We start from the raw sequence: 23,550 nt of genomic DNA on the forward strand, positions 1-23,550 counted from the left end.
TCAAAATGAGCAAAAGTAAAAACAGGACAAGGGAGACCGGAGCTTGTGTGCCAAGAACTCTCCCACACCCCCAAGGCCTTGGGCCTTGGGCCCTGGGGACTGGGCCAAGGGGGCTGCATGTCCTTGTTTTATCTGCAATCAACTGCCCATCCCAGACAAAAATGAGAGACTCTGCGCTGCACTCAGGGCTAATTTCATTTGCTGGAAGCCAACAGACTGAGTCACTAAGTACCTTAATTCATTTACTCATTTATTTTAAGCACCTATTCAAAGGGTAGGCATTTTGCTAAAGCCAAGTGCCTGGAACTGCTCCCAGGGTGGCTGGGCGGCAGGCGAGGGCGATGGGAACAAATAGTTACAAGAAGAGGGAACAGTCAAGTAGAACAGTACACAAGGGGGTCAGCCAGTGGCTTCTGAGCAGAGCCAGGGGTAGACCCAGAGTGGGCTGACTGGACAGCGTGCGCATTCTCGTGGAGCACAACCCTGCAGGCCTGCTGGGTCGGGAGAAACACGTCCCAGCCTGGCCAGCACCGGGGGCCCAGGGAGGCCTGGCAGCAGACAGGTGATGAAGGGCCTGGCCTCTATTCCATAGGCAATGGGGCGCCACAGATGGAATTTAAGCAAAGAAGAGGCATGTCCTGATGTGTGTTTTGGAAAAACAGTTTGTGTTGGAAGGAGGCAGTGAGGAAAATAAACTCAGAATATGGGAGACCTAAAGCCCATAGATTCCCCCCCTCATGTATAAACCACTTTTTCTGCTTTAAAAAGTCAATATTAATCGTTAGCCCCTATGCAGCACTTCGTGTGTCCAAGTCATTTAATCTCTCTGATAGTCCTGGTAAAACAGGGACTAATGATTCCTGTTGATTGAGTCATTGTGAAGGCGGATGACCCCGATGAAACCATCGCCTAGGAAGGCACCTGGCAGGCACAGGGTCTGGCACATGGCGAACTCTCAGAAGCGGTTCCTTGCTAGCTTGCACGAATCAGCTCCAACACCTTCTTCCTCTGCGGTTTTGCATCAGCCTCTGTATTGTAAAAACCTACTCAAGGACTGTATCTTTACCACCAAAACCTTTGTTGGGTGGGTCTTAGAGTATTCTGACTGTTTCAGTTTCAGTTAGGTCTGGGATCCTGAGGTTTCTGAAAGTCTGGACTCCAGGCAGCGAATGTTGTTTTTGGTAGTCTTTACCCAAGTGACCCTGTTCTTTTAAATGCCTGCTAAATCTTTGAAGGCGAAGTTTCATCTATTTTATTAAATTGTGAGCAAAAATAATGCATCTACATTGAAGTATAAACATTCAAAAATTTTCAGACATACCTTAAAACTGAGATCAAATTTAAAAAAATCACAGTATAGTTAATGGGATGCTTACTGATAGAAATTATTACTGTGATCTTTGTTAATTAGAAAATGCTAATTTCGTTCCCACGAATGATAATAATGACCAGTCAGGGCTGGGAGTGTCTCAGAGACTGCTCTCAAGACTGGCCAGACAGTCCCATTAGATGTCTAAGAGGGAAGGGGTCTGGACGAGGAAGGCGGAATCCCGCGGACACATGCTTCAGGAGAAGACAGTGCCACAGTGCTTTGCCTTCAAAGCTTAGCTACATGCAGTCCTTAGTCTGAAGCCAACATTCAGTCCCTGTCAAGAAAAGAAGTGTCACCCAGTACTGAGGGACTAGAGAGGGCCTCCATTTTCTCCAGCCTCCTGTCCAAGGACGCCTGCACCCTTCCTGCTGCTCTTCCAGCTCCTGGCTCTGAAACGGAGGAGCCAGCAGGCAGATGAACATGCTCGGAGTGCCCTGTGGGCACCGGAACAGAGCACTCCGGCTTGCACTGTGTGGGCCTGGGTATTTCTTTGGCCTGGTGTCGAGCAGACACTCTTCTCTCCTAGCTACTCCTTTGTGGGTTTGACTCATACTCCTATTTTATGCTCATTGCCTTTCATTAAGTTTGATTGCAGGCCCAGGTTTGCTGTTCAACTTTATGCAGCCAGCAGAGGCAGGCACCCGTGTCCACGAGAGACCGCTCTCTCAGCCATAAGGCAGCCAAGCAGAGATATCCAATGGAATTCTGGGCTTTCCATCAAATGTTCAGAAAAGGACACTTCACCCTCTGAAAGACGCAAAGTAAACAGAGCCTTACCCTGGGAAGCAAATGTACTTCAGATTACTGAAACTGAATTTCCAAAGAGGACAAGAGAGTCAGGGCTCTAACAACTTCAATGAGTGAATTTTAGGCAAAAGCACAGAGAACAAATGTGATGGAATAGCAAAGTCATCCTTGTGACATCAAATACCTATTAATCTGCTTACATCCTGGGGTTGTTTGTCTCAGTCTTTCAGCAATTATCATCCTCGAACTGTGCTGTCCTATAGTCTGAAAGGTTTTCACCAATTACGAAGAATCCATAGCCATGTCCTTATAAGTGTTTGTTTTTCTTTCATATCATCAGTTCAGAGACACATCGTGTAACACTAAGAAAACACGCTTGTCCAGTGGAAAGAGATCACATTTCATCTTCCAAGGCATTTCACCACTCTGTATTTACATTTCTGGTTCTTTGTTAAGTATGATCTAATCAAAGTGTCCTTTAAACTTTGCTACACAAAGTACAATCCATAGACCAACAGCATGCACATCCCACGGGAGCTTGTTAGAAAATCAGACACTCCAGCCCTTCCCCAGACACACCCAGCTAGAATCTGCTCTGCCCCATGGGTCCCATTACAGTGAGAGGACCCGCCTCAAAAGGCGGTGTCCATCTCACAAATCTATAATCTACCAAAAAAAAAAAGCAAATACTTTGCATTTAAAAACTCAAATACAACGGGATATAAGTGGACACAAACAATTGCACTAACACACACCAGTATGCTTACTAAGTGCAGACCCACTGTAGGCACCGTACGTGCACTAGCACACGGCTCTTCACTGTAAGGCAGGAGGCAGGAGCTGTACCATCCTCCTTGGGTTGTAGATGACGTGACTTGGACAAGACCACACAGTAAGTCAGTGGGAGAGGCAGGACTTGAACCCAAGCAACCTGACTTCAGAGGGCATGTTTTTAACCATTACACTGTACCCACTCCCAGCAGGTGTACATGTATCAGAAAACAAAACAGTTCATTCAGTATCGGAAAGAAAAAGCCAGATTGCTTAAGGACCATTATTTTAGGTTCACTAACAGTGGAGAGGCAGAAACCAGTTGAGCTGGACAGCACAAAACTCTAATGGAAGTCCCTCAGCTTCTATCGGAGGAAGGTGAGGCTCAGAGGGGATGTGTGAAACACAACGGTTTTTCCAAAGGAGGGGAGAATCGGAAGCCAGGAAGGCCGTGGCCCCCACTATACTTCCCACCATGCTCTCTGCCTCTTTTACACCGCCTTATAATTCTTTGGGGGTTTTGCTCTTCCACAGACACCTCACACACATCAGGTAGCAAATGACAGCTTCTCCCTTTCTTAACTTTATTCAGAATCTGAGGCTATCCTACACAATGGCTAAGGGGGGAAGGTTGTGCTTAGAAATCACACTGGGATAGCTCTAATACTAAACACTGGCAATTTACATTACAGGTATAACAGGAACCTGCAAATGTGATAGCTGAGGCCTCCTCCTTTGAGGAAAATCAGTCCTCTAGCTACTGAGGTTTAATTAAGGCAGAATTAAACCTCAGTCTGGGCTCCAAAGAGTCATTTACCTGCTTGGCTCTGCCGACCACATTTACAAATGAAAGGCGGGTGGCCTTCCAGGCCCAAATTAATGTGACTGTGGCATTTGTGACATCTCATCTAAGACACCTGTTTTTAACCAAACATGCTTTCTGTCAAAGGTTAACATCCTACAAGGATTCTCTCAAGCCCAGAATGTGTGCACAATGTTGGGCAGGGATTTACTGGAACAGACTTCAGAAGTCCAAAGAGGCGGAAAACTCTTCCTGTTTAAAGTACGGCATCTATTGTAAAGGGTGAGAGATGACTTTCATTTGGAAGCTCGCCCCATCTGGTGGGAGGCAAGATGAAATACACCCTGTCCTTAAAATGCCACCTGCACGCCGCCAGCTGTTTCCGGCCTGAGCCGGGAGTGGCCTTCCCATCACCTCCACTTCAGAGGTGAGGAAGGCGCTCTAGACACAATGAGCAAAGAGCACTGTGTTCCTTCTGAAGCATGCAGTGTAAACACAAACCATTTAATAATCACAATGCCAGAGTGAGACCAGGTGACTCCCAAAGATCAAAAACACAGGGTGGACCAAGCTGCTCTGTCTTGTCCCACTTCTCCCAGAGCTCATGCTCAGGGGCCTGTGGGCTGCAGGAGGCCACAGACCACGGTCTGGCAGTAAGAGCTCAAGCAGCCTAAGAGTCCACCCTGATACCGCCGTCCTGGGCCACTTACCTTGCACTGCCCAGACACGCAGATGGACGTGCCATTCTGGTCACAGGGGGTGCCGTCGATGACCTTCTCAGCTTGCCTCACGTAGAAGCGGTAGCCCATTGCCTGGCAGTTCAACTCACACTTCCGGTTGCCCTTTACTACAAAAAAAAAAAAAAAGAAAATCAATCAACATCTTTTTTTCCTCTATTTTTTATTGAGATAAGATTCACATAACATAAAATTAACCATTTTAACCAAAGTGTAAAATTCAGTGTTTTTTACTATACTCACAATGCTGTATAGACATTGCCAGTAATTCCAGAACACTGCCATTGCTCCAAAAAGAAATCCTGGACTTGTTTGCTGTCCCTTCAGATTCTCTCCACCCCTCCTCCCCGAGACACTGGCAACCACCAATCTACTTGCTGTCTCAGTGGATTTGCCTGTTCCGGACATTTATAACCACATACTTTTAAAAAGTGCATGGATGCTACCAGGTCTCTGCATCTTTGATAATGGAGGGAAGAGCCTGTAGCCTCATCTACAGCATGTAGCAGAGACTCAGTGCTGAATGAGTATCACAAAGGCATTCTTAAGCAATCTCACAGTGCCAATAATAGAATCTACTTGTAGACATACTCCCACACTTTGCTATAGTCATAATTATATTTTATGTATCAGCAATCATCGAGAGCACACCGTTGGCTGTTCTACTGTTGTTTAGTTTACGTAAAGCCTCTGCAGTTATAGCATAGTAATGCTCTTTTGTGTGGCTGGAGATTCCTGTATAACTCCTCCGTTATGAAATATTTCAGTGGTTTCTCAATCACCTTAGGATGAAGTCCAAACTCCTAAGCAAGAAATAAAATGTCTTGCAAATATAAATAGTCTTATTTCCTACTGTTCTTCCTTAGGCCTATGTTCTATCCCCAACGGAGCACTACCTCTGTTCAGCCATTGCTTAACTTTTCTTGCTGCCTTTGTCTTACCTGGTTAGCACCTGTTTCTACTTTGTTTTAGTTCCCAGGCCACCTCCTCCAAGAAGCCCTTCATTGGATCCTAATCTCACCTATACATCCCCCCGTCACAGGCTCTTCTGACCTTCTCTGCTTTAGGCTTAACCAAGCTCGATTGGAGCATGGTCTTGAAGGACCACAGGGATGTGTCAGTCTTAATCACTTTTGTATCCCTAGCACTCAGTACGGAGTTGGGCACATAGAAAATGCTCAACAAATCCCTGAGCAATAAAAGGAGGGATGGATAAATGAGTACTGGCTTTTTTATTGCCTTTCTCTCCCCTCCCACCACGAGATGTAGTCACCTACCCAAGTCTTTCTCTATATTTCTATCACTTTATATGAAGCTTGGCACACAGTAGGTGCTCAATAAAAGCTAAATTAATTACCACTACAACTAATACCTCCAAAGCAATTTAGTTGCCTTCAAAATAAGAATGAGAAAAATTATCAGGTAAAATCTGTTTTCATATCCAAAAGAGACAGAGAAGCTAGTACACACTGATTTTTTAAAAACCTCTTGGCAACAAGACTAATGCTATACTCAGCTGTAGACAGGACATTCCAGGGTCGTGCCTTTGTCTGAAAATCTGATTATTGGATTGGATAATACTGCCTTTTTTCTTCACAAGAAGATACATCATATTTTCCCCAGTGTGGCTGCCTGACTGTCGTAGCAATGAACTTTCTCTCCCTCTGAAGCCATTGAAAACTGCTCCCAGGAAAAAACATACATGGAGCCTCTGGGACCATGTGGTTCAGGGAAGACTGAATCTCCTGTCTATGTCTCCTATGTACCCTAAGGTCTATCTTAAAAGTCAAGAGGACTCTTGACTTGGTTTCCTACCCTGACTGCCCAAAAGATGTAAGAGGTCATCTTGCAAAAACAACAACAAAAAGTATCAAACACCTTTGAGAATTATCTAAAACTAAAGCATCATTTTATAGATTAAAAACAAAACAGTTGAAAATATAACAGACCTAAAAAATGAAGTGACAGGTTACAAGTAAAACAAATCTTCTACAACTTGCTTTCTCACGTCATCTATCCATCCAGACTGCTCCCCCTCTTCCCAGCTCCTTGCTTTCTAAAGCAGTAAAAGGAAGTACCTGGGTGCATTGCATTTTAAGTAATAAAAGTGTCTGAAAGGCAGCGTCAGCTGAGACAAGGGTTTTGGGTTTTCACTTCTCTCTTGGATTCCTTCCAACCACCTCTATCTTTTGCAGCCACAATTCTATTTCTCAATATTTTCGACCATACCACAGAAGAACATTCTGAGAACAAGAGCAACAACAACAAAATGGTTAAATGTGAGATAATTATGGCAGAATCTTCAAATGGCTACCTGAAAATAACCCAGAGGAATGGTAGTGAGTTTGGGCTCCCACCTGTGGTACAAACCAGACACTTGGTCTGATCCTCTGCCTGTGTGACTTAGTCAGTCAGTGTCCTGCCTTCTCAGACTTGCAACAAGGGGAAGGGACAGCCCCAGGAGATAACTGAACCTGCGGACAAGTGCCTCCCTAATCAACCTGCCAAGATCCTGCTGCCTTAGCAATACTGGACCAGTGCTTGTCATAACTTGACACAAGGACTGACTTCTCCACCCTGCATACACTCCCCACCCACTTTAAAATTTCATTTAAAGATACGATTGCAGGGCTTAAGTTTAAGGTTTTTTGTGGAGTGCTACTTCAGTCCTTTTTTCCTTGAATACAATTACAATTCTGATGCCACGAACTGCTTCCCCAAGCAGATTTTGCCATGGAGAAAACAGCAGAATGCCCATGAGTTGGATGCCACAGGATAAGCACAAGTAGGCAGATCCTTTCCTCCCTGTTTATCTGCCCTCTTATTTCTCTCTCTCTGTGTTCTCATCTGCTTCCAAATGTCCTCCCCACACCAAAGGAAACACTAACTTTCCCACATTCAGGTAGTGATTCCCAGTGGGGTCCCAGGACCAGAAACATAAACATCACCTGGGAGCTTGTTGAAAATGCAAATCCTTAGGCCTCACCTCCAACTTCTAAATCAGAAACTCCGGGGATGATGGTGGGTCACCTGTATTTTTAACAAGCCCTCCATGTGATTCTGGTGCATAGTCAAGCTTTGGAACCACTGGTCCAAGGAAAATCAAGTAGTGAAAAGATTTGGGAACAGCTGGCCATTCTTACTTTGAATCAGTGATGTTCAAATTCCATGTTTAAATTTAAAAGATAATATAAGCACCATCTTTAATTAAATTTAAGGTATTTCCATGTATCTGGATCCCTCACAAAGACCCCTGGTCATTTAAAAAAGTGCTGGAGAATACACAAGAAAATTCAGGTACTTCGAATACAGTAGCTAACAACTGAAGGGTTTACCCTCAGATACAGGTTAAACATGTAAACCACTCATTGAGCTCCATTCCCTTTGCAAAAAGTGCCTGAGTAAAGGCACTTTTTTTAGTAATAAAAAAAGAAGAAAATAGAAAAGAAGTTGACAGTTACAAAAATTTGGAAGGCGGAAAGCAGAAAGACCCATGGTAATGACTTTGCAGACCCAGCCAAACGAATCCTACGCAGGAACCGCCTCACCAAAGCTGCTGCATCTCAGCGTTTCTAAACAGTAACTCTGGCCATAAAGGAGACGCAGACCTGAAGACAGAGAAGCCGTCTGGGCATTTAAGAGGTTCCACATTCCAGAATGGTTGACTAAAGTCTCTGAAGACTGACTTCTTCACAAAAACAATGAGAACACTGGCAAAAATAAGTAAATAAATAAAAATAAAAACAGCTGCAGAGGCTATTAATAACGGACAAAATAAACTTTAAGACAAAATTTGTTATTAAAGACAAATAAGAACATTTTATAATGATAAAGGGTCAATTCATTAGGAAGCCAACAATAGAGGCCCAAAATACATGAAGCTAAACCTGACAAAAGGAAAAGGAAAAGTAGACAATTCAATAATAATGAATAGAGCTAGACAGAAGATCAACAAGGAAATAGAAGACTTGAATAGACAATGCAGTCCAGGGGTATTCAACCCGTGGCCCATAGGCCACATGTGGCCCAGGATTGCTATGAATGCAGTCCAACACAAAATTGTAAATTTACTTCAAACATGTTTTTTTGCTCATCAGTTTTCATCAGTGTTTGTGTATTTAATGTGTGTCCCAAGACAACTCTTCTTCTTCCAGTGTGGCCCAGACACGCTGAAAGGCTGGACATCCCTGACTGACAATTCAATCATGGATAGAGCTAGAGAGAAATCAGCAAGGAAACAGAAGACTTGAATAACACTCTAAACAACTACACCTAACAGATACAGGCAGAACATGCCACTCAACAATAGCACAGTTCACACTGTTCTCAAGTGCATATGAAACATCTTCCAAAAAGGAACGAATGTTACATGATGAAACAAGCCACAGTAAATTTGAAAAGATCGGACTTACATGAAAGATGCTCACTGACCACAGTGGAATGAAATTAGGAATCAATAACAAAGCAAAATTTAGGAATTTCAAAAATATGTGGAAATTAAACAACACACATCTAAATAACTGATCAAGAAAAAAAACACAGGGAAAATTAGAAAATACTTTGAGTTTAAGAAAAACGAAACACAACATACCAACTTATGGGATGCAGTTACAGCAGTACTTAGAGGGATATTCATAGCTGTAAATATCTATGCCAAAAAAGATCTCAAATCATAACCTAATATGCCACCTTAAGAACTGAGAAAAAAAGAGCAAACTAAACCCAAATCCAATGGAAGAAGAAAACTAGGGTGTAAATACATTAAGTAGAGAAGGTACAGACAATAGAGAAAATAAAATCAAAAGTTGGTTTCTAAAAAGATCAATAAAATTGACAAACTTTTATGTAATGGACAAAAGCAAAAAAGACTTAAAAATACTAAAATCAGGAATAAAGTGGAGACATTACTACTGATTTTATAGAAGTAAAAAGGACTTCTAGCCAGGGTGATTAGTCAAAGAAAAAGAGATGGTATCTAGGTTAAAAAGAAAGAAATAAAGCTATCTGTATTTACAGAGAACATGTATATAGAAAATCCAAAAATTGCACCCAAATTATTTGAACTAATAAACAAGTTCATTAGGGTTAAAGGATTCAAGATCAATATGTAAAGTTCATTTTATTTCTATATGCTATCTATATGCTAACAAAAAATCTGAAAATAAAATTAAGAATACAAACCCATTTCTAATAGGATCAAAAAGAATAAAATACTTAGGAATAAATTTAACAAAGAATTCTGAAACATACACTGAAAACTACAAAACTCTGTTGGAAGAAATTAAGGAAGATCTAAATAAATGGAAAGATCCCATGCTCATGAATTCAAAGGTTTAATATTGTTAACATGGCAATACTCCCCAAATTGATTTAAAGTTAAATGCAATATCAATCAAAATACCAGCTGGCTTTTAATTTTGTAGAAATAGACAAGCTGATCCTAAAATTTATATGGCAATATGAGGGACAAAAAATAGCCAGAATAACTTTGAAAAAGAATACCAAAGCTGGAGAACTCATATTTCCTGATTTTAATGAAAACAATGTGATATCACCATAAGGCTGGACATATAGATCAGTAGAATAGAAATGAGAGTCCAGAAATAAACTCTTATATTTTCTAGTGATTGATTTTTGACCATGGTGCCAAGACAAGTCAAGGGGGTAAAGAATTGTCTTTGCAACAAATGGTATTGGAACAACTTTGCATATCTACATGTGAAAGAATAAAGTTGGAGCCCCTACCTCCCACTATATAAAAATATTAACTCAAAATAGATAATCAACCTAGATGTAAGGGCTAAAGCTATGAAATTCTTAGAAAAAAGTACAAACATAAATCTTCACAATCTTGAGTTAGTCTCAGATGGTACGGTATCAAAAAGCATAAGTGACAAAAGACTAAATAAATAAATTGGACTTCATCATAGAACTCCAATGAGGAAATGAAATCACAACACATGAAATGAGACAAAATTTTTGCAAATCAGATTATGGACTTGTATAATGAACTTATACAACTCAAAAATTAAAAAGATAACCCAACTAGTAAAAATGGACAAAGAATTTAAATAGACATGTCTCCAAGGAATATATAAGTATATATAAATGGATTATAAGTACATACAAATGGATAATAAGTATATGAAAAGATGCTCAATATCATTAGTTATTAGGAAAATATCCATCAAAATCACAATAAACTATAAATCATTAGATAAATATAAATCAAAACCACTTCACATTCACTAAGATGGCTAAAATAAAAAAAGATAGAAGTGTTGGCAAGGATGTAGCGAAATCAGAACCCTTATACAAAGCCGATAGGATTGTAAAATGGAAGAGCTTCCTTGGAATGCATTTAGTAGCTCTTCAAAACGTCAAATATACAGCTACCATACAACCCACAAATTCTACTTCTATGTATATACCTATGAGAAATTAAAACATAAAACACGTTCAAATTGTACATATTCATAGTAGCATTATTCATAATAGCTAAAAAGTGGAAATAATCCAAATGTCTTTCAATTAATGAGCAGACTAACTGTGTAATATTCAATGGAATATTATTCAATAACAGAAAGTACTTGTTAAATACTAATACCTGCTATACAGATATATCTTAAAATGTCTTGCTAAGTGAAAGAAACCAGCTGCAAAAAGCCACATACTTTATAGTCACACTTACGTGAAATGTCCAGAAGAGGCAAACCTATGTGGGTGGAAAACAGATCAGTGGCTGCCAGGGGCTGGGGGAAGGAGAGACTGTGAAGCGACTGTTAACGGGTCTGAACATTCTTCTTGGGGTTAATGCAAATGTCCTGAAATTATATAGTGGTGACAGTTGCACAACTCTCTAACTATACTAAAACTGCTGCTAAATTGAACCACTTAAATGCTGGCTTTCATGGTTATGTGAATTTTATCTGAATAAATCTGTTGTTATTTTTTTTAAAGCAGCATTTAGCTTCCTGGATCCCAAGGAGACCATCAAATAACTCAAGAAAATTTCTGTTTCTAGATTGAAGGAGCCCACCAAATGTGCAGAACAATGTGTTAGGAGTGGGATTCAATGTTACCCTCTTTATAATTAATAAGTTAGCCTGTTGATGTTTCACGGATACAGAGAGAAAATACAAGACGTCTCAGTCAGAGATAAAGGACTTTATTACTTAAGGAAGAGCAAGCAGAATGGGCATCAGCACATCCGCCAGTTTCCGCTGGCCCCAGTTCCCACGGGGGCAAAGTGCAGGAGCCCAGATGAACATTGCCCGTGCAGTGGCTTTGCACTGCAGCTGAGGAGCACTGAGCTTGAGGAACCTACTGCTCTTATGGGAAGCAGTGAAGAGCCCTACTCTTTGCTCTGGATGGAGGTATATCTCTAGCTCAAGGTTGCTCACTGCAAGCACAACCTTGAGAAAGGACCTGGTTCAAGGGTGTTCAGAGTCTTGCATTCTTGGCCAGCTCTGCCAGAGCTGTAGGAGGACAAGGGACCCACGGTGAAACCTCCTGATAAATGGATAATAACAAGTCACACGGCTGTGAAACTTCAAGACATTTGGGCCAAAGAAAAGAAGACACAGCCCACCAGAGAAGAAACAAACAAATAAAATGATATTGAATTTCTCAACAATAACTTTGAAAACTAGAAGAAAATTAACAAATGACTCATAATTTTTGAGGGCAAGTAATTTCCAAATTAGACTGTAATATCCAGTCAAATTACCAACACTTAAGAAAAAGCAAAGACATTTTCAAAAATTCAACCCTCGCACAGTTTACCTCGCATGCACCCTTATTAGAGGCTGTATTCTACCACAATGAAGGAATACACCAGGAAAGTAGGTGAGGGTCCAGGACACAGAAGATCTAACCCCAGAGAGAATGCCGGGACTAGGGCGAAGAGAGACCCTGACGGGACAAAGTTGCACTAGGGAAACACTGGGGCAGGTGACAAGGTTCTAGGAGACAATTACTTAAGAAAATGAAATGAATAAAATACCCAATAAATTTTAAGATATTGCAACATCAAGTTATTGAAAGAAGATTTGCACAATTTAGAGAGCATGGGGTTGTGTAAATGTAAAATGGAAAAGACAACAAATGAAAAACAAAAAGGGACAGTAACAACAGAGAAGAAAGGATTTCAGGGAAACAGAAAGTAACCTGGTATATGGAACAGATGCTACAGTGTGATGCCCAGATTGTCCATCTACCATCCCAATTCAAGTCAGAATTCCCCCATTAGCTGAGAGTGTGGCTGTGTCTTTCTGGAACTTGTCATCAGCCTAAGGGAGCCCCTCACCCAAGGTTGAACCTCGTCCCCAGAGATGGCCCCCATCCAATGACTGGTCCACGTGGTAGTACAAAGACCCACCCAGACAGAAATTTTGGGTAACTCTGCAGGGCCATCCCAGCTCAGAGCTTTCCGTGGGACCGCCTGCAGCTGCAGTGACTGTCCCAGTCCAGCTTCTCCCTCTGTCCAATCCTACATCACAGTGTTCCAGGTTCACTCCCCGGTAAACATGGGGCACAAACCTCTGCAGGGTCGGCATCCTGCAGATCGAACCTCAGTTGGTACACTGTGTGGCTCAGCTGTGCAGACAATGCACATGGTCATAGGTAAGCAATGGTTATTGGTCTAATTGAAATTACAACAGTATTACGTTGAGAGGGTGTGGGATGGGAAGAGCCTGCATAAGGGGAAGGAGAGAGAGGATGATGAAAGAGGGCTACATCCTCATCTTCAACAAAAGATACTCGAAACTGAATAATCTGAGAGTAACAATGTGAGCATTTTTTTAGCGATAAGAACAGCTAGCATAGGGAGGAAGAAATATTGGGAGGAGAGACAAAGTTTACAGAACTATTTGACTCTATAAAATATAGGCATGCAACTTTGATTAAGTAATAAAAATCAATTTGAAAAAGAATGTAAAAAATAACTCCAATAATTAACTCAAAATGACAACAACTCCTTGTTGTCTTTTCAGGAATTTTGCAAAACTGGGAGAGCAAAATGTTGCTCAAGTGTGGAGGTTCTAGATTTTAGCTCACTTTGCTACTGTCTCCCACTCCCAAGCTTTTCGCAGCACTGCACTCTCCCCTGCCCGCCTCGTAGCCTCAGGTGAGATGGAGAAGAGGCTCTGGGAGTAAATATGTGAGCTGTTCTTGGAGAATGGATAACATCTGTGCTTAGTTTTGGATCCTAAAACTTCACAAGTTCACTCCAAGTTTAGCACCAAAGCCTTCATTTCCCAGGCTCAAGTTCTGTGTTTTTGGTAGAATATACGATATCCTTACTCAAGAAAAGCAGCCTCATAAACGCAGCTCATAAAACCCTGATGTGGCAGGGTGCTTACCCAACACATGCTGTGCTGAGTGAAGTGTAAACGAATTAGAAAAATGTGGATGTGATGTCTTAAGTGCATATGCAGGGTTTAAGTACCAGGAAAAGGGGGTTGCCCAAAGCCCAAGCCCTGGGCAGGCAGTGGGTGTCTGCAGCATTCCATGTGGTGAGTTGCCCCGGGGGCACCAGAGCCCGAGAGCGGCTGGCTCCGCTCTGCCCACTGCATTATCTGCTGGTGTTCCTCCTGTTTAAGACAAAGCTCTGCCTGCCCGTGGACTCCACATTCTGGACCAGACGCAGATGATTAATATTCAAACTGCTTTTCCCCAGACTGCATTTTCCAGGACAAAGTTATGGAAAATAAGATGAAGAGAATGCTTCTTAAGAGCCCAGACTCTTCTCTACAATATGAAAACACTTCTGAGAAAGTCAGAAGAGGGGTGAGACTGTCTAATTCCACCTTTTCCTGTTCTGAAAAGGAAATTGCTTGGGGCTCATCCCATTATTAGAACTTAAATGCAAAAACATGCAGCTTATCAGTTGCCTACTATCCCTAACCTTCTATCCAACACTTGCAACTAACTGTGTAATTAAAATTTTAGAAGTTCATATGCAGTACCCTATGGAGTCTTTCTTCCCTTGCAGTCTTAACAAGCTGGGTGATTTGGACTACAAACCCGGAACAAATATGTCTTTTTTAAACTTTGAAAAGTCACTGGCTCAGTGTTCCACAGATACTAAATTCCTCTCAGCACTGCTCATACTTAAACACAGTTGCAGTCTGTAACACTCTGATGCACTGGTTCTCAAATTTTTAGTGTGCGCAGAATCCGCTGGAGGATTTATGAAAACACAGACTGACGGACTCCACCCCTCAAGAGTCCAACTCATTGGGCTGGGGTGGAGCCCCCAGGTCTTCCAACAAGTTCCCAGGGGAAGCCAATGCTGCTGGTCCAGGAACTGCACTTTGAGAACCACCGTTTAAATGAAACAGAAACCTGGCAACCAGACCTCTAGCTGACACCCTGGAAATGCATCACCAAAGCTGACGTAAAACGTGATGTTTGGCTAACTAAATGAAACGTTACAGTTTTATACATGTAAGCTAGCCAGTCAAGACTGTAACCATCAGGAGGCCTTTAGAGGAGGAAGTTCTCTTCTGAGTTGTCAGGCATGGTCCACACTGCGCAGAAAGCAGAGGGAAAAGGAACTTCTCTTCAGCATCTGCATTTGGATTTGTCTGCCTAACCTATTGCCACCTTTCACAGTTTTTATATGCTTACTGTTTATTGAGTGCTTATTATATGCTGTGGCATGCCCACAGAGGGCATGAGAGCACCATGCCCCTTCCCATATACCTTGCCCAATGCATTTCTTCCATCTGGCTATAGCTTTACAGTACACTGGTAATAGTAAGTAAAATATTTTCCTGAGTTCCATGAGCCATTCTAGCAAATTATTGGGAACCTTGTGGGAACCACCAATTTGCAACCAAGTTGGACAGAAGTGTAATTAACTTGTGGACTTACTACTTACAAATGGTGTCTAACCTGGGGGGTGGTCTTGTGGGACTGGGCCCTTAAGTTGTAGGGTCTGCACTAATTTAGGGTAGTTAATGTCAGAATTGAATTAAATTGTAGGATAGCCAGTTGGTGTCCACCAAAATTTTGAGAATTGCTTGGTGCAGAAAACTCATAAGTTTGATGCCATAAATGTGAGTAGAAACAGATCTTAGCATTTGCTTTCTCCCCATGGCTGCCAGCCTCCAACAAGGAGGGTCTAACCCTCTGCTGGTGGATGCCAGGTCCTCTACTGTGTTGCCAACCACTGATGCACCTTCCTAGGGCACAGCCCAATTTTCTCAAGGACAAGACACATTTCTATCAGTGGCAGCAATAATTTAAGGAACCTCTTTTCCTAGGACATACAGAAGGCCCAGAGACATATGAAAGGATGCTCAGCATCACTAGCCATCAGAGAGATGCAAATTAAAACCACAATGAGATACCATTTCACACCCATCAGAATGACCATCATAAACAAATCAACAAATGAGTGTTAGAGAGGATGTGGAGAAAAGGGAACCCTAGTGCACTGTTGGTAGGAATGCAAACTGGTGCAGCCACTGTGGAAAACAGTATGGAATTTCCTCAGAAAACTCAAAATGGAACTGCCTTTAGACCCAGCACTTCCACTGCTGGGATTATACCCTAAGAAAACTAAAGCACCAGTTCAAAAGAACCTATGCACCCCAATGTTCATAGCAGCACAATTTACAATAGCCAAGTGTTGGAAGCAACCTAAGTGCCCATCAGTAAATGAGTGGATCAAATAACTGTGGTACGTTTACACAGTGGAAAATAGACAGCAGAAAGAAAGAAGGAGCTTCTATCCTTTGTGACAGCATGGATGGAACTGGAGAGCATTATGCTAAGTGAAATAAGCCAGGTGGTGAGGCACAAATACCATGTGATCTCACCTATAAGTGGAACCTAATCAACAAAACAAGCAAGCAAATTATAACCAGAGACATGGAAATAAAGAGCAAACTGAAAGTAACCAGGGGGGACGTGGGAGGGGCTAATGGGGGGAAAAAGGGAAAGGGTCATCAAGGAACATGTAAAAAGGACACATGGACAAAGCCAAAGGGGGTTAGGATTGAGGGTGGGAGGTGGGGATGGGTGGGGTGGGGGGCAATGGTGGGAGGAAAATGAAGATGGCTATACTTTAACAACAATAAGAAAAAAAGAAAACTGCTGAGAAAGTAGATCTTAATGTTGTCACCACACACAGAAAATGGAAATGGTAATTGTGTGGCAAGATGAAGGTGTTAACTAATTCTATACTGTAGCAGTAATAATTTGTAATATATAAGCATCTCAAATCAACACATTATGCACCTTATGTTACACGATGTTATATATCAATTATATCTCAATAAAGCTGGGGGAAAAAGAAAAAAGAAAAGAAACCCCCTTTCCTCCCAAATTCCACTCTGCCATCAGGCTGTGTCATCTGAACTCTTCCCTTCCCATTCACTCCTCCTGCCAAACCCTACCCGGGCCTTCTCCAGCCTGTGCCAGAAGGGCTGTACAATCTCCTAGCTGGTCTCTCCGACTCAGGCTCCCTACCTTCTCCCCATTTATCCAGCTCAAGCTATATTATCCTCAAATCTTCCTTCTTGAGGTCCCCCCTCTGAAGAGCCTGTCATAGCTCTATACTCCTTTCTCACCACTCCTAAGGAACCAGTCATCCCACTCTGCCCCTCCCCCTTCGCACTGCCGTGGCTTTGCGCATGCCGCCCCCATGGCTAGTATGCCCCACATTCTATTCTCTACCTGACCTTCCAGATGTGACTCAGCCCACTTGCTCCCAGAAGCTTCCCTGACCATACTCAGCCCTCCCGATCTTGCTACCTCTATTCTACATGCAAGGTTATACCTGCAAAAAACCTACCTATTTCCCAGTTCTGCCATTTTACACATAGAAAGCTGAAGCTTAGAAAAGTGGAGAGATTTGCCTTGACTCATGTTGTTTGTCAATGACCTCACCACCCTCAAGATGCATAGGGATTTCCTAAATTAATAAAAACGATGCCTTACATCGGCTAGAGTGCTTGCAATGTACCAAGTGCTGTGTGAGACACTGCATAAGCTTTATTCCATATTATCCTTACAACTCAGTGAAATACATGTTTTCATAACCCCATTTTACAGATGAGGAGCCTAAGACTCAGAGAGGTCAAGTAACTTGCTAAAAGCTGAATCACTAGAAAGTGGTGGAACCAATAGGATTCAAATCCAGGTTTGACTCAGAAGGCAATTCTTTTTTTTAAGATTTGATTTATTTATTTTTAGAGAGAGGGGAAGGGAGAGAGAACAAGAAGGAGAGAAACATCAATGTGTGGTTGTACCTCTCTCACCCCCTATTGGGGACCTGGCCCGAAACCCAGGCATGTGCCCTGACTGAGAATCAAACCGGCAACTCTTTGGTCTTCAGGCTCGTGCTGAATCCACTGAGGTACACCAGCCAGGGCCTCGGAAGGCGATTGTTATTCTTGCTGTCTTACTGAACTCTTTGTTGTTTTATCTGAGTACATATTACCTAAGTAGAAACTCACATCTTCAGGGTCAAGGACAGTACTTGGCATAGTGCCAAATATGAAGCCATGCTTGCTTATTCTCTCAATGAACATTTATTAGGCATCTACTATGTACCATCTACTATGCCAAGATCTAGTTTAAGCAAGCTAATAAAGCAGTCTCTCCCCTCATTTAGACAACCAGCATTCATTCGTTTTATGAATTTATTTCCTTGCCATGTATTTATTGAGCATATACTTCATTCCAGGTATTCAAAAAATTGTAAGAAAAAGAGACCAAGTCCTTGACTTCACATAACTATAATCTCATGGGGGACACAGGTATTAATTAAGTATTCATGTAAAGAAATGTGGAATTGTAACTGTAGAGGGTAAGTAGGAGTTAACGTGTGAAGGGCAGGGTTAGGAGAGAAGCGCATTCAAGGCAGAGGCACACCTAATACCACCACCAGAGGCCGGCAACCTGCCCTCAGGGAGAGGGGCAGAGGACATGAGAACTGGTTGCAGGGGTCGACCAGCAGCCCAGATCATGCATGACCATTGTTCTTGTGGAAAGAGTGAACACATCTGTCTAGAGTCCTATGAAGTCCGTGGCATGCATTCTTTGTACTTTTCTGGAGAACAGAACATGGAACAGCAGTGGTTTCCCATTTGGAGAAAGTTCCTAGATACACAGTTGCGTGGGAATCGGTGAAGCCAGCCTGCCCCCAGTCACCCACCCTTCTTCAATGTGTTCTTTTTCCCCATGTTATTCACAGTAAATCTGAAGCTAAACAAAGTGACTGAAAACAAATAGTATTATGGAAAAAACACCATGCTGTTCGAAACATTTCAAGCTGTGTGACATGTAGTGTTACATCTTAAAATGTTACATTTAATAAAAATAAAAGTTTGAAGGAGTTCTGCCAGTAGAAAGCCAGACTGGCCAGCAGTCGGGAACACAGCCTGACAGTGTCGGTAGGAGCGGGAGTTGTAACCGGTTTCATACGGCCGGGAAAACAGATCCCTCTCCGAGCAAATATGGACATGTTAAAATGTGGAATATAGACACATCCTCCAGGAAAACGATGTGGCTGGGATTTTTTTCGTCAAGGACTGAGGCTGTAGAGAGCTCTGAGAAGAGAGTAGGGGAAGGAACTCTGGTACAAATGCCATGTAAAGCACAAGTCTCAGAAGACAGAGGAACTCAGAGGCAAAGGAAATAGTTTCACTTTCACAGGTGATACCCAAAGGAGGCTGGTTTTATGTCCCATCTCCTGCTATTATCATCTAAATTATATTGATATTTATTTATATTTATGCGCACATGTGTATATGTTTATAGGTATATTGTGCATGTATGTGTGAATGGAGGGATTCATGTGTGTAAACAAGCATGTGCGTTGGTGCATTGTATATGTGTTTATTTATGTGTGTATTATGTATAAGTATGTACATGCCTCTGTGTGTATGTACAATTATGTGTGTATTCACATGTGCCTTCCAGTCTGTTGGCACCAGGTCACAGCAATCAACAATGAGAAGAACACAATGTGGGCTGGTCCACAGATGGAAAAACTTACTGCATCAATGTGTGGGCAGACACAGCAGATCCACATACGTGAAAAGCCAGCTGTTATTCTGAAAAAGGCACTCTCTCTCTTCTACACAGTTAAGAGCAGACATGATAAGACACTGGAAGAAGAAGGTGTCAGCAGGAGGAAAGTTTTGATGGCTTCAGGAAAAGAATTTTTAAGTATGACAAATTCTCAGAATTGAGGGGAAAGCTTCAAAGAATTACAGCTAATCTCATCTCATCTCAACTGTTGACTGCAGGATAATATGGAATAAAGGAGGTAGGCATTGTCTGTGTTTCGCCTGAGTGTCTGTGACCTGCCCACGCTTAGCACACACTTTGTGCCTGGGAGGCAGTGGAGCTCAGAAGGTGTTTCTTGACTTGATGTTCTCTGCTGTCCTCACAGTGTGTTCTGTAGCCCCACCCAGGGAAGGCTCCTGGACTGTCCTTCCCCTTTGGGATTTAATAAAACCCTCTGAAGAATGACTCCCACTAAGTTAGCACTCTTCTCACAGCCACTCTGGGTTCTTCACTGTCCTCGGACACCTACCCTAAGACGGGTTTCAAGGACACTGTTCTCTATAATCTGATTTCTAACCAATCAGCTGCTCTCTCGACTGTTCTGATAACACAGCGTGAGCGTTGTCACTTCTTGCTCCTTTACAAGGAAGTGACTTTTGAACTGAAATCTGAAGGATGAGTTAGTGCTATGCTGAAGGAGGTGGGGAGGAAGCTGTCCCCAGCAGTGGTTCCAGCCGGTGCCAAGGCCTACAGCCGGAGGAGTGGACTGGCCACAGGTGTGGCTGGAGAGTAGACAGCAAGACAGCCTGGAAAGGAGTAAGTCAGGCTCAGGCCCTTCTTTAAGTCCACATTTCTCATAAGTCTCTGGATTATGGCTGCCAGGTAAAAGGCAGGATGTGCCATTAAATTTTTCAGATGTAAGACACATATTGCATGGGACATACTTACACTAAAAAAATGATCAGTTTACTCCGAGTTGAAATTTAACTGGGCGTTCTTTATTTTAATTTGCTAGCAACATTACTCTGATACAACCAAAGAACATCTTTTTCTACATAACTCATTTGTGTTCTTAATCACAATGCATCTTATTTTTCAGCTGGCTTGATGTCTTTTTGTTTCCGATTATCTCAATCAGAGAATCTTAGAGAGCAGGGAGAGTCCTTCCAAGAATCAACTCGTCTGGCTTTCTAACTCCACAGACAAGAACAGGAGTCTTGGAAAGGCACCTGGAGCTGTTCATGGTCACAGAGAGAGACCACACTGGGGCTTCTCTGGTGCCTCCCTGCGGAGACAGCAGTAAACGGATTTAAAAACAGCTCCATCTAATGCCCTGTAGCATTAACAAGTTCATTTACAGGACTCTGTATGGCGGGGGATGGACAGATACAATCCCAGACAGCCAGCAGCGCTCCAAACAAAATAAACAGCAAGCCAGACAGCAAAGGGGCCCATTTGCACATGCACAGACACAGGGACAGACACAAAAGATCCTAGCAAGTGACTGGTGGGCCTGCTGGGCCCCAGCCTTTTCCTGGAGATGTTACAAGAGCCTGGAACCAAGGGTTTCCTTTTTGGGGGCCTGGTGACTTCACTCCTGCATGGTGGTGCATTGCATTTACATGGCAAGTGGAGACAGTGATCATTTTTTACCTTGAGATGGGAATTGTGACCCTAAAGAGACTCTATAGCCAGTGTTGTTTGTTGCTTGCAGGCCCCAGTTATTTGCTAAGAGACTTTCTTCAGGTCCTCTCTGCAAGCAGAACACGTTCTGTCCAAATGTGCACAACCACTAGGAGAAAAAGGCAGAGGCGGGCCCTCCGCCACTATTTACCAAATGCCGGGAGCCCTCCACATTCAACTGGGCTGAATGTAGGGGATAATCCCCCTGAGTAAGCTTGGCTTTCATTCCTCCAGGGGACTTGAAAAGACGTCAATCTATCCCAATCACAATCAAATGCAAGGGTTTCACTTCCCAAAGACAAACAAGAATTTGGACAAATGAGAAATGAGAAGCGGAGGTTTCCTTGTGGCGGCATGAAAAGGGATTTAGCAGCCCCGGCTCTGTCTGGGAGGGAGCACCGGGAGGATGTTCTTGCTGTGGCCACACAAAGTAGGCCATGAGCTCACCATGCCAAAGCCTAATTGAAACCTCAGGCCCAAACCGTGTTTTGTGATATTTGGGGGAAAGGATGGGCCAAGACAAAAAGGAAACACAAAGATGTGTACAGAAGCAGTATGAAAAGCAGCCTACTTCTTGACTGTGGGACAATTTGGATGGTGGCCATTGAGTTAAATGAGGTGTAGCCTTCCTCTCAATCTCACTGAGATGCAAGGCCATTTTGAAAAACTCGCTGCTGCTAGCCTTGTGGCTCCTTAGCCCAGGTCTTCAGGGCTCATTAAAACCTTCCAAATGCAACTGTATTCAAAGAAATGCAGCAGAAAAGATGCTTAGACCTTTAGACGAGCTAGCTGGCATTTGCCAATCTACGGAGAGGCATAAGGAGGAAGAGCATTGTTTCTGCATGTTCTTATTTGGGTTTGCATCCAAGCTCTGCCACTGAACTTGTGTGACTGGACAAATACATCTATGAACCTTGCTCTTCATATCTGTTAAAATGGATATTTCAGTGCCTATCTCTTGGACTTGTCTGAGAATCAAATATGAAAATGCTTCTAGCCCTGGCTGGCCTAGCTCAGTGGATTGAGCGCGGGCTGTGAACTGAAGTGTCGCAGGTTTGATTCCCAGCCAGGGTACATTCCTGGGTTGCAGGCCATAACCCCCAGCAACCACACATTGATGTTTTTCTCTCTCTCTCTTTCTCTCTCTCTCTCCATCTCCCTCTATAAATAAATAAATAAATAAATAAGAAAATGCTTCTAAAAGCACAGACACTCAGTAGACATTCACTTCCTTTCATCTGCCCTGAAAGGAGATGCCCAGGGAGGCAGTGGAATGTCAGCATTTGGAAGCTTTATAAGAACTGCAGACATGGCAATATCTGCCTTAATCAAAATGTGGCAACTTTGGCAGTAAAAAGATGGGATCGGTGGTAGCCCGCAATAGTCTAAAGCTTAATTAAAAGTACTCCCTTGCCCGTGGGTAGCTAATTGATCTTAGGCTGCTCCCAAAGCCATTTTGAGCTGTCTGTTCTTTTAATTTTCCCCGACAATCGTTGTAGAAGCATGGCCAAGTTAAAATATGCCTTGGAGAAGGGCAGGGAGAGCGGCTGCATGTTTTTTTGGCTGCACTTCAGGACTCCAGCTGCTCAGTAGCCAAGTCCTGGGAATGCTGTTCAGGATCTCATTATTCTGTTTTCTCTCTCTTTACGGTTCTTGCAAATGGCCACCTGCAAGGTCCGTGTAGAGAAATGGTTTTAATCTTCCTTCTGCAGAGAGCCTCCAGTATTCTGAGGGCCACAGTCTCCTGGGTTCAATCATCACCCACTGGAAAACACTAGTGTTAGTGGGGGATTCACTATTCTTTTTATTCAGCAAAAGTTCCCAGTAGCAAGCACAGCCTCAATAAAACACATGGGACGACAGACCAAGGAACAGTCCTACACACACTCCCAATAGTACGTAGCTGTGGCCAGTCAATCTTTGTGATGTGGGCTCTTCTCCTAGACTCAGTACCCTACTTCATCTTGACTATGTAGCTGTAGCCTGATGCTCTGGTTTTATTGGGATAGATTTAGCTGTCCATAATTACCTAAAAAACTGGGGAGAGGGATGGAAAAAGAGATGCTTCCCTTTAAATGCCCAATATTTTTGAAATAAAAGGATGTGACCGCTCTGAGTAATCCAGATGATTACCATTCCCCTTCCCACTTTACTGTGTACATCAGGCTCCAAGAGAAATCCCTGGATAAGCCAATATAATAAACTACTCCTCAGGGCAAAGCTCTGACAAATGGGCAGCCCAAGTATAGACCAAAGACATACAAGGTCTTTGTCTGTGAGTTCAGTGTGCTGGAGGTCAGGGGAAGATTATATCACAGGGTAGTCATAGGAAGATAACAGAGGCAAAACTGGATTTAACCTTGTAGACCTATGTAAAAGAAAGTCAAATTTTCCAAAGCTTGTCTATG

At 42.7% G+C, this 23,550-nt stretch overlaps 1 protein-coding gene across 1 annotated transcript in view; it reads right to left on the reverse strand.

Moving 5' to 3' along the window:
• Positions 1-23,550, reverse strand: part of THSD4 (thrombospondin type 1 domain containing 4) — a 579,525-nt gene that overhangs the window by 310,471 nt on the left and 245,504 nt on the right. Inside the window, 1 exon segment of the mRNA XM_036028532.1 lies at positions 4,403-4,539. Within this exon segment, the coding sequence (XP_035884425.1) occupies positions 4,403-4,539 (137 nt within the window).

This window comes from Phyllostomus discolor, chromosome 1 (assembly GCF_004126475.2).
Source record: "Phyllostomus discolor isolate MPI-MPIP mPhyDis1 chromosome 1, mPhyDis1.pri.v3, whole genome shotgun sequence".
Classification (NCBI taxonomy): Eukaryota; Metazoa; Chordata; class Mammalia; order Chiroptera; family Phyllostomidae; genus Phyllostomus; species Phyllostomus discolor.